The sequence below is a fragment of the Papilio polytes genome, unplaced genomic scaffold (genome assembly GCF_000836215.1).
Source record: "Papilio polytes unplaced genomic scaffold, Ppol_1.0 DF823923.1, whole genome shotgun sequence".
In the NCBI taxonomy this organism is placed as follows: Eukaryota; Metazoa; Arthropoda; class Insecta; order Lepidoptera; family Papilionidae; genus Papilio; species Papilio polytes.
This window is the reverse complement of record NW_013525281.1, coordinates 5,945,985-5,958,318: the sequence shown is the minus strand read 5'-3', so window position 1 is coordinate 5,958,318 and position 12,334 is coordinate 5,945,985. Positions and strand designations below refer to the sequence as shown.

At 32.5% G+C, this 12,334-nt stretch overlaps 2 protein-coding genes across 2 annotated transcripts in view; both read left to right on the top strand.

Annotated features, from left to right (window-relative positions):
- LOC106102568 (putative phosphatidate phosphatase) overlaps nucleotides 1-5,789 on the top strand; it is a 58,590-nt gene extending 52,801 nt beyond the window's left edge. Inside the window, exons 4-6 of the mRNA XM_013282089.1 lie at nucleotides 2,867-3,028; nucleotides 3,833-4,009; nucleotides 4,797-5,789. Of these exons, the coding sequence (XP_013137543.1) occupies nucleotides 2,867-3,028; nucleotides 3,833-4,009; nucleotides 4,797-4,904 (447 nt within the window). The 3' untranslated portion in view covers nucleotides 4,905-5,789. The remainder of the gene's footprint in view (nucleotides 1-2,866; nucleotides 3,029-3,832; nucleotides 4,010-4,796) is intronic.
- A 2,447-nt stretch (nucleotides 5,790-8,236) lies between these two features.
- LOC106102528 (putative phosphatidate phosphatase) overlaps nucleotides 8,237-12,334 on the top strand; it is a 13,878-nt gene continuing 9,780 nt past the window's right edge. The window contains exon 1 of the mRNA XM_013282039.1: nucleotides 8,237-8,672. Coding sequence (XP_013137493.1) covers nucleotides 8,615-8,672 — 58 coding nt within the window. The 5' untranslated portion in view covers nucleotides 8,237-8,614. The remainder of the gene's footprint in view (nucleotides 8,673-12,334) is intronic.

Sequence of the window (12,334 nt, the reverse complement as noted above, 5' to 3'; positions counted from 1 at the left end):
GAGCGATGGCCAATAAACTCCACGCGCCCACTTGAATTTTAAACCGCACTTTTTTCATATTAACGCTATCTATGTGGGTGATCGGACGCCCTGTCGAATGTTTGAGCGACTTCGCTGTTCTACTTTTGGTAATATTTTAACGATTTTGAGACTTATTTTTAGTGTAATAAAGTCCATTTAATTTATGACTGTATATGATTTTTACAGGAGTTGAAACCTTTTCGTATACTACATAATAATTATTTAAAAATTACAACGTACTGATTTGAGTCTGTCGTTAGTTATAATAAAGTAATAAATCTTGGGCTCTAAAATATATTTCGTCCAAATTATCTTTTAACGTCTTTAAATATCCATGTTTTAAGCCTTTAGGACGTATTTATTATTATGTTTCGACGTTACTTACGCCTAAATTAAGCTCCCGATTAGAGGTAACCTGAGTTATTACAAAAATCGGGTTTAAAACTTGAGCCCAAACCGAAAAATAAAATTTGAAAGTTTCGTTAACGGTAATATATCTGATCAAATTAACATGTCTAGTGCCAACCCTATTTGTAAGAACATTAGAGCTTTTTTTATTGAAATTGTGTATTTATTGACAACGGAAATTTAACAGACAAAGGAGATATTACATTGAAAGATTAAGGACCTGTCCCAATATCTGATGAGGCTTAGATAGCTAAAAATGACGTCACAGTCAGATAAGGGAAAAAATCCGATATTCCCATCACATATTTTAAATGTTTGATTGTTATCAGACAAATTACAATTTGGTGGGATAGGCCCTTATTCAGCTAAATATTACTGTCGAGCTCGGAAATTGCTACAAATATGAATTTATCTTAAGTTATCAAGTTAAGTAAACCGAGGTTCTTAGCGACTATAAAATGTTGCATTAATGAGACAAGGTACGGCGACGTAAAGATGTTATTCCAATGCTATGGCGTTTAATAACGATTATTCCGATTGCCGACTAAAAGGCATTCCTGCAAATATGTTGTTTTTAAATGTATTATTGTGATTGTCTATTATGTTAACTTTCACATTAAAACTGAATAAAACTATTTATATACAAACTTTATTGCACTATTGAAGAATGGTTCAAATATTTACTAGCTTTTGTCTGCGACTCCGTCTGTGTGGAATTGAAAAAAAATAAAAGTGAATAGCCTATATGTTTTTCCAGACTATCTACTACATCTATGCAAAAATTCATCGAAATCCGTTCAGCCGTTCAGGCTACAAGCTCTAACAAACATCCATCCATCTAAACTTTCACATTTATAATATTTTTATTAGTAAGATAGAAGTTAAAATGTTATACTATTTTATTTATATTCCATTAAGAATGTACTACGAAAAAAGATTGATATGTTTACTCTAATTTTGCTACTATTTTAATGAAGATAGGGTAAAATAGTGCGTGAATACACTTTTGTACGTTTTATATGTCAGGATATAATTATATATTTTCTCTCGTTATTCTTAATTACCTTAACCTTTCAGCGAACAAGTTTCCGAGTCTTATAATCACTAAATTACTGAGTACCTTTAGTATGCAAAACGCGAAAAATAAATATTTTACCATTTTATAAATGCAACAGGTCGTTAGGGCAGCCAATTTTGCACGGAGGCCTTGTATAATGTACAATTATCGACTATAGCTCGGGTGACCATATTTTGATAAATAGCGAGGATCAATTGGAATTTTCGATGCTTAAAAATTTAATTGACGCCAGTGAACATATTATGCCATAGTGAAATACAAAATAGAAAAGAAAATGCTGTTTTTTTAAATAATGGTAAATACTTAGATAAGTCAATTGCAAAGGAAATTCTCAACAAGTCTCTTTTTAACGGCTTTTAGTGTTAAGAAAAAATTCTTCTCCTTTATTAAGTCCTATAATCCTTGTCACCCTTCAAGCTACGTATAACTTGTTTTCGCAAGTCAGGCAACGCCACCGCTTGATTGGATGATTGACGTGCTGAAGCAAAAAAGCATGCCAAGTTATCGCAGCATAATAACATAGTCGAGCGAAAAGCAAACAAACTAACTATTAATAAGCTTACGGCGAGATCAGATTAAACTTTACTGCAATGGTTAACATAACTTGCTAGAAGAGTTTTCTATTTAGATGAAGATAGCCAAGGTTGGTTAATTTTCTTTTTTAATATAACTTTCATATGACAAAATTCATGTGACAATAGGAGACTCTGTGTACTATGTCCGGACTCCCACAACCTTGAATACCAGAATATCGGTTTTAACTACTCTGAGATATAAAAAAAATGAAAATTGAACCACTTTAGTAAAGCAATTTATAAATTCCACCGAAAATCGTTTAAAAACTGTAAACAAGTCATTCGATAACGACTGTTTTTAGTAAGAAAATATTAATTGGCTCTCAATTTATTGCTCGTCCGGTCCGGAGCAAATTGTAATGGATAATTATTTCGCTTGAGGCGATCCATCAGTCTCACGGTTGCACGAAGTACCGCGAGTTATTTGCGTTTATCTAACGCATTTGCATAATGGACTTGAAGACGAGGTGTGAAGCGACGTGTTCTAATGCCCGGATATTTAATGAAACTTGGGAGATGTCTCTTCAATTGTATTTTATTAGAATTTATGTTTTGATATCGTAACAAAATAGGTCTCACAAATATCTTTGTTGAGCATAAAATAAAACTCAAATCAGTTCTATACATTATGTTTACAGCATAAACAAACTCAAAGATAAAATGTAAATGCCAATAGACATGTTAGACTGTTTATCATTTAATAGCACAATTGTTCTCTTTAAACTATTTATAAATATGCGTTACTTTGACTAGATATATTATTATATTTTCTCTTTTCTCCCAGGTCTGCAATCCTGACATCGACTGTACACTGCCAGAGAACAAATGGCGATACATAGAGACCTTCACGTGTCAGGAAAGGGACTCTAAGCTGCTGAAGGAGATGCGACTCTCCTTCCCAAGTGGACATTCTTCTTTCTCTGCGTATACCATGATTTATTTCGCGGTAAGTTTACTTTGTTACAAGTCAGTAATGAGACTATCTGTGTCTTTCATTACCATTCTTTTCCTTCGTACTTATTAATTTTACTAGTCTTCGCCCGCGACCCCGTCCACGTGGAACTAAAGAAACAACAAAAGTAGCCTATGTGTTCTTCCAGACTATGTTCTACATCTATACCAAATTTCATTCAGATCTGTCCAGCCGTAAGACTACAAACTCCAACAAACATTCATCATTCCATCTATCCAACGATCAAAACCAAAACACTTGGAGATCGTAACGTTCAAATTCAACTTGTACCTATCTGTATGCAAATGTCTTCCAATCCTACTGCCTCTAAAAACTTCAATACGTAATGAAGAGTGTCCAACTTCTGTAAAAGGCATATCTTCTTAATGAAACATGGTATTTCATTCGTATCCTGTACTCGCTTGATTTATTGTCAATGTACTAGCTATCTCTTGTTATCCAGATTGTGATAAAAGCGACCGGAGCCGTAAGTTATGCAGCCATGCATATGCAGATTGGACATCCATTATGCTAATGTCCACTCGATGTTTTGTGTTGACAGCGCCGACGATGGACTATCATTAAACTTAGTATCGATTATTCATACGATGTTTTATTTGACGTTTATAATCGAAGCCTATTAAAATGTACGGAGACCATTTCAAGTCCAATCTTATGTTCAAATTGTATAGATCCGAACTAGTAGGGCTCTACCAGGAGATTAGAAATCGTCTATACTATTTCTGATTATATGCATGCAATCTATGTTATCAATACGTCACATCAATTACATTTCAGATATACCTGCAAAAGCGCTTTACGTGGCGTGGCTCTAAGCTGCTACGACACAGCGTTCAGTTCCTGCTACTCATGATGGCCTGGTACACTGTGATGACGCGCGTGTCCGACTACAAGCATCACTGGAGCGATGTGCTCGCCGGCTTCAGTATTGGTCTTATCTATGCTGTCGTTGTGGTGAGTTCTGTGTCAGCTTTTATAGCTTATGATCGCCTGGTACTTCATGATATAGTTCAACGGAAAAGATTCTGTAGGCGCCAGCTTCTATCTGGGTTTGCGTGTGTCATTTATGCTCTCCTGGTATTTTAAATTAAGAAAAATTTATTTTTAATAAGCTATGTTCCATCATGTTTAATATCGTATCAACGACTTACCATTTTTTTTATCAGAAATTATAACTTTACTTCTTGGTAGTGAAATATACAGGAAATGAAAGATGAAGAAAATGAAATATACCTGGTATGAAATATACCAGGTCGTAATTTTTTCCTTGTTTGTTATTCCTCATGTAGAACGTTATAATTTAAGTAATCAGTTTATCGATAACCAGCCGCAGCCATATTCGGTCAGTAGCCACGCATAAATTATAGGAGTAACTGAATTTCTGCAGTTTGCTTGATAACCCATGTCGACCATATTTGGTACGAGAAAGTACTCGGCCAATCGTATTATATTGATTATAGGTTCTTGTTACATTTGTTCCGTAAAATAGATTTTTTTATTAATTCAGCGAATTTTAATTTAACACAGTACTTCTTTAATATATTCTATTCTATTAATATGATAAATTAAGTAATAATATTTTGATAAGGCTACAAGAAGTTTTTTATATTTGAATTTATAGAACTGCCATCTTACGGTTCTAAACGAATACTATGTCTATACCCTTTGAGCTAACATCAAAGTCTACTGAAGCAAAATTAAACTCTACAGCACACACAATAAAGTTCATTTCCGTCCACAGTACGCGTTCATATCCGATCTACGTAAGACATCGAGGCGTCAAACGAACGTGCACAGCAACGAATTGCACGGCAACGGCAACGCGCGCGCAGCCGGCTGGCCCGTCTGACTGGCGGACGAGGAGCAGCCAGTGGAAGATGAGCCCTGACACCCGCCCAACGTCTCGTGGATATCGCACGAGTACGTCGAAATACAGGACAGATAAGTCGGACCTTTGTGTGTGTGAGTGCGCGGCTCTTGTTACTTTGGTCTTCCGGTGTATCTTCGTTTAGGTGATCCCACATTCGATGTCCTCTAGTGTTTTCTCTTAGTGAGTGTGAGCCTATTCCATATATTCTGCAAATATATACAAAAGTTAGTTGGTAGATAAATATGGATACTATACCTTTTAGGGCTTAAAGACATTTTGACGCCAAAATTTATTGAAATTGAATTAAAAGTTTATTACTTGTAAGGATAATGTTTTGTGACAAATGTTTCTGCAGTGAAAACACAATTAATCAGCCAACGCAGCTCACTATGTCAATAATTGTTGAATGAATGGTTGTGAAAAAAAATGTCACAGAATATATTTGTTTATTTAGATGCACTATATAGCAGCTAGAATAAATGTTTCTAATTTTAATATCTAACAAGTATTTTAATTAAAAATAATATTTTTAATAACACTGCCATCTAGTGGTAGAAAAATCACATGAAACTTAAATTGTACAAAAATCTATATCTACTTATTCTTTTCTAAATAGACATTTAATAATGTAAATAATTTACTTATGTAAATGATTTCTCACATAAAAACGTGCAATGTATAATTTATTTATTTAAATGTAAGGCCGATAACATAAATAAGCGTGAATTTCCACTGACGAAAAGTCTGTACAAAAGACGCATTCCAGCAGTGGAAACCCACGCTTAAATCGTACATTATTAAATACACCGTCAATGCATTAAATGTAATAGTTAATATTTAAATAACTTTGCACTTTTATTACAAGACTTATATTTTTATTTTATTAATAATAATTATTAGCTTCAATTAGTTTTAATTTTACAAATACATTATATAGCTTATATAAAACATTTCAACAAATATTTATTAATTTTTATTTATATTTGTAACTCTGTAACTTTAATAATTACCCTTTTAAGTACTCTTCAGCATCATCTTCCTCCCTATCCTACTCCCGTAGAGTCGGCGCGATAGATTTCTGTCCTCCACATAACTCTATCATACGTCATCAAGATCATGTCACCTTTCACACAATCCATCCATCTCTTTCTACGTCTACCTCTACTGATATATCCTTCCACACTTATTACTAACGTTCTCCTTGTAACATGCGATTCATCCCTCCTTAAGTACCCTTCAGTAATCGCATTTAAATATATTTTACTCCATAATCAACATAATAATAGAAATAGATCAAATACGTAATATTAAATACAGCTTTCTACTCGAAGGGATATATCCTCGCATTTTATGTTAGTCTATAGTTCTAGTAAATAGTTAAACCCTGCTTTCACTGACCTCTAAAAATGGATAGGCTATAAAACGTGGTATTTTGTGCGTTTTCAATTTTAGCCATTTTACCACTGATGGCTGATTGGTAGCAATGGTAATGATTCCAACTAATTTAAATCGTAAAGAAGTGGATAATAATTTTAAGCCATTGACCTTTCCATTTATAAAGATCAGTGATATTATCCATCCGCAGGTTTGTTTCCTACACATCACATCACATTCATCCAATTAAAAAAATATATTGAATTCGATTGCCGTGACACTTTGAACATATTGCCGTCTTTGTTTCTTTCAAAGAAAATGAGAAGGATGGCAATAAGTCAAAACTTGTCAAACGCAGGCGCAACCTTTGATCATTTTTCTATGTAAAGTAGAAAATTATTTATAGACAAAATGTCACTGTCAAATCGTCAAATCCGTTGTGACAACTTGTCAAAGTTAATATTTTTCGTCTCCTTTAAAGTCTTGAAGACTGAAAGGCGGTGTATTTTAATTCTGTGATATAAAGTTGTTATTTATAAAGAAATATTTCGTATAGTATAAGGTTTTAGTATCGTTAAGCTTTGGGGGTATATCACGAATTTGCGTAACAGTTGCGAGAAAGAAGTTACGTCATCGACTTTGTATGAGATTTTTTGGTGCTATTTAATTCCGTTAGGGGCGCTGCACAGATCTAATACTTTGTTGATGTCGTTACATAAACTTTTTAACGAATGTTAGTGATACCCTTTGCTTGCATTTTATTGTACGTAGGTGCTGTTATAATGAACTATTCTATGTAATCTATTTTTAATCGATTTTGTTGCGTTATATTCTACGAATATATTTCAAAATAACTTTAAACATTATATAGCTTATTAGAATAGAAGTTAAAAATATAACGCAATCAAATCGACAACTTTGTAGTTTAATTATTAACTAAAATGTAAATTTGTTCTAAATTATTTATATTAAAAATGTAAAATTAAGTTAAGTTATAAGTTACACCTTGTTTATGGATTTTACAATATTAAAATGTTTGCTGTTTTCTAAACGTCATCCAAAATTTAGTGTTTTTAAAAACCACGTACAAAAACGGTTCATGCTTTTTGGTTATGAATTTCTAATAAAATTTGTTTTTTTTTTTACAACAATTGCTCCATTGTATAAGTATTTGAAGATTATTAACGGTGTAATAAAATATAGCAAGTATATTTTTAAAATTTAGTAGTATAAATGCACATGTTTATATTTTTTCTTGCAAATAAATAAGATATATTTATACATATAATTAAAGATATTTAGACATCACATTTCTATAAATAAAAAATGATTTCTATCGAATATTTTAATTGTTAACTGTGGCGCTATTGTCGCGTCACAAAGATTTTAAAACTAAAATTGGAGTAAAAAGATTTATAAATATGAATTATCTGCTTTTACATTGTCAAATTATTTATGTACATACACAAAATAATTTATGTAGATAGCACAGTTAGTTGTTAAGAGAATATATTTAGATTCATAGTCTAGAAAAGTCTATATGACTCGCACTGCCTGTATATTCATTTTGGCAGTTTATTTATTTTTAATATTTTATGTCATAGTTAGAAAATTTTAAATGCATAATAAATAATTGTTCGAAATTACTTGCTTTTTATTTATCCTATAACAATAATTGCCATATGTATATATTTATCATTTAAAGTTATTAATTATAGATTTCGTATAGGTGATATCTATCAATAAAAAATAAAACTTTGAACAGTCATGAAATCTATACTATAGCGCCATCTTTTATCGGGTAGTGAAGGATTTGAGTTTAATTGAAAACGTTTCTTACTTTTACCAATAGATGGCAGTCTAACAAAATATAATTTTGCAAAAGTAGCAAGACACGTTGCGTAAATATGCAATATTTACTTTTGCAATGACTCAACTGAGCGTTCAACGCCCCTGTCTCGATTTTTGTCACCGTCGCTTTTGTTATCAAGTTACGAACTTAGAATATGTTACTTGTAAAGTAAGCTAATAAGAGCATTAGAATCATTGAAATTAGCGTCAATCTCTGCACATTTGCTCATTATGACGACACGCAGGTGTGACTAACTTCGAACCACAGATTATTCAGTTTATCAGAGGACTTTATCATTTATTTTTCGACGTTTTGTGAGACTGTCGCGTATTATTTAAAATATTTCCTAAATAATGACTTGTCTGTCTTTTGTTTAGTTTATTTATAAAACCGGTTGACAATTTTATAAATGTTTTATTATTTTGTGTGTAAATATAAAAAGTGATTTGTGTTTATTGTAATTATGGCTGTTGATAGACTGATATGGAAGATAGCATTGGATTTCTTTGTCCTACTTTGTGGTGAGTTTCTAATGTGCTAATAATAGTTATATTAATGAGTTATTTACTAATAACCAGTTGAACGATGCCAATTGTGTTGTATTTATGCGGTAAACAAGACCTTGTATCGAAAATATGAACATGTTTTGTTACAATCTGTGCTGTATTTATGTTCAAGATTTATTTAATATATATTTTACGTTGATTTAGTAATATTTAACAATGATTTATAAATGCAATTTAATAATTCCTTAATGTTTGAAATAAGGTAGTTTAAAAAAATAAACTAAGTAATCAGCTAAATGACAGCTGACACTACAAACGATCTACAAAAAACATGCCACCCAGTTTCCTTATTAGAAACTAGCTTTTGTCCGTGACTTCGTCCGCGCGGAATTAAAAACAACTACTGTTTACAATTTTATTTGAATGCATAATATTTAACTGCGCAAAATCTCGTTATCTAACAAAAGTAACCTTGCTTATCAATTTAAAATCGGTTACCGTAAAATTACCTCCGATCGAATAGTTTTTGTACGGATAGTAAAAAATGACTGGATGTATTACTAGGCAACTTTGAATGCTTTAGAAAATCAAACATTTATTACATTTATAATTTATTATTTTACAAATAACATTTTTATATAAAACTTGTCTTATTTTATGCCGAGTGCCTATTAAATTCTAATTTTGAATATATTTGTTTTACAATGAAAATACAGAAATAATTCGAATCATTTTTATACAAATATTTAAGCAGTGAAAACTCACTGCAATACGCAAGTTAACGTGTTATATTATTATTTTATAACCAAAATTGGGCAGAATTAAAAAAACTACAACTACATTACCTTTGAAAAACACCATGATACGTTGTCAGGATTTGGATACCCAGTAACAAACATCCATCCAAACTTTCGCATTTACAATATTAGGATAGTTACATATACTTATGACGTCATAAGTACCACCTACGCTGATGTCACTTGTTCGTAAAAGTGAAGGTGGCCCGTTGACACCGATTATGAGAGGAGCGTTAATCATAGCATAGTTAATCTGATTAGACTTGGACTGAACTTTGTGCTAAATACGATACGAAACAACGGCATTATCATATGGATATCGATAATAATTATTTGAATATTTACTATAGCACTAAGGGAGCCCCTAAGATTTATCAAACTAAATCTATACAAGACGGCGTGTTCCGACTGAACCCAATTCGTTCATTTAGAATATGATCGTATGTATGTAACAAAGAATAAAGAATGTGTTGGTTGAATCAAGTTTCTTTTCGCAATATTTTAGTACGTACTTATAACAATTATTAAAGTTAGTCGTATTGCTATAATCGTAGTCACCAGTGTGTGACCAAGAAATATATTTGAATTTAAATTGGTTGCATATGTACAAGGAAAAACTTAGGTTTATACAAAACTAGCTGTTCCCGTCAAAAGAGTTCGTAAAAAGAGTTGTTATAAAAATTGAAAAATGTCTTAGGTATTAACTTAACTAAAACTAAATTAAACGAAGTTTTACAAGAATAATCTATACTTATTATAATTAAGCGTAAACACACACTTCTTTGTTGCCTAAGATGTCCTGAATTCCACGCGGATGAAGCCGCACGGGAACAGCTAGTTTAATATTAGCAAGAAAGAACTACATCTATTTGCTACAAATACTTCGTCATTTAACATAGGAACTTTATTATTAAAATGATACAATATCACTTATAATATTCAGTTTAATCAATTGATATCGTTCAATTGATTCATTCGAATGAGGTTATCGTTCAATGAAGAGGACATCCTTATTGCACTGATATAAAGGAGATTATCTTCCTTTATACAAAATGTAACAACGTTTGAACTAAACCGATGCGACCTGTATCTAAGCTTCCAAACTGTTGGACGGTTACTTTTCTCCGTCCGGAGCTCTGGAGGTGTGGGGCTATGGAAACACTTTCTTCATCTAGTTAATCATCATTATATTTATAATATCAAAACCATATTTTATACAAAATCTTTTCTATAAGTCCTACTATGTTTCAGTATGTTACAAAGAACTCTGTGATATGAAGTCAATGTATAGAACATCAAATATACAATTCTTTATAATTTAAAATATATTATTCTAATATTAAAAAACCATCCTCTGTGTGTACAGTGTTGCCTGCCAGTATACAAACATATAAAAACTCCAACACAAACTCTATTTCAATCTAGTGTACATACGGTGTGGATAATAGCGAAAATGATCTGAAAATTCTAACTCGAATCCCCCTTGAACCTTGAAGTCTGTATTTATTATCTGTACTTAATTTTAAGAATTATTTAATGAAATATGTCAACGTCAATATCAATAAGTGAAATAAACTAAATAGAAAATCCAATTTCCAAACTGTATAGGATTTTTATAAAATCATCTGATTACCAAACGGTTTGTTTCTGAATTACTTACTTTTCATTTTGTATTAACACACTCGTAACTCATCATTATCACCAGCTCACTATACGTCCACACAGAGAGGCTCGGAGTCTATAAGTTAGGGTGACTAGGCCATAGTCAACTACGCTAGCCCACTGCGGGTTGACTTCACACATATCTTTGTATTTCTTCGCTGACGTGTGCAGGTTGGATCAAGATGTTTTCCTTCACCGGGTAAATACCCGACGTTCGTACGGTGAAGGAAAACACATACATAATTTTATGTACATATGAAATACGATAAATCGCAAATCACATTGGTACAGCGAGATTCGAACCCAAGATTAGATTACAAGTCAAGTGCTTTAACTACTGAGCCACCTAAGTGAAATAATTATAAGAGTTTGGAATCTTATCCACAGTAGTAGCCCTTTGAAAGTTACGCAAAGTTATCATAATTATCAATCGGAAATCAAAAATGATTAACTTCGTATCAGAAATGATACCTTGTAATACCATAGATAATTACTTGATATAGGATTAACTGGAATTACTGAATCATTAGTAATTCGAGTAGTTTATTAGTTTACTGGTATCACGCTTTGATATACATAACACACAGAAACTATTTAGGCCTAATTTAAGTCCCTTTCTCTTTATCACTCTTTTCTTATAAGAGGATGGGAAGGGAAGTGGATTTGACGATGGAGGAAATGCATAGGAGGGGGGAATCTTTATGTGCGTCTCCTCCTCCGTCGGATAAGGGTAGGCAACGTATCTGCAATTGCGGATGTCTATGGGCAGCGGTCGCTTCGCCATTTTGGCGGATTCAGGTGGCCGCTTGCTCGTTTGCCACCTTATTGTATAAAAAAAGTATTTTTTAAGTTCAGTGGTAACATTTTAAAGTCTAATCCTGTCAACCCTTCTTATGCACTGTTAAAGTTGGTAAGAAGGTGACAAACGAGCATATGGTAGACAAATGTATATCCAATGCCCAATGACATACTACCAGAGGGAAAATGCGTTGCCGGGAGGAAGTCATACTCTCACTTCTTAAGGACCCTTCGACTTATTTAGTACGCTAAATATACAACCAAACCTAAATAAGTATAAAACCTCTATATGCGAGTTGGACTGTAGTTACTAATCCAAATTATTTATTACTGTGCAGGATGCACACCTATCGCCGGTGTACTTTGCAAAATAAAAGACTTGAATTTTACTTGGTAGGAGGTAGGGCTTCTGTTTCCACA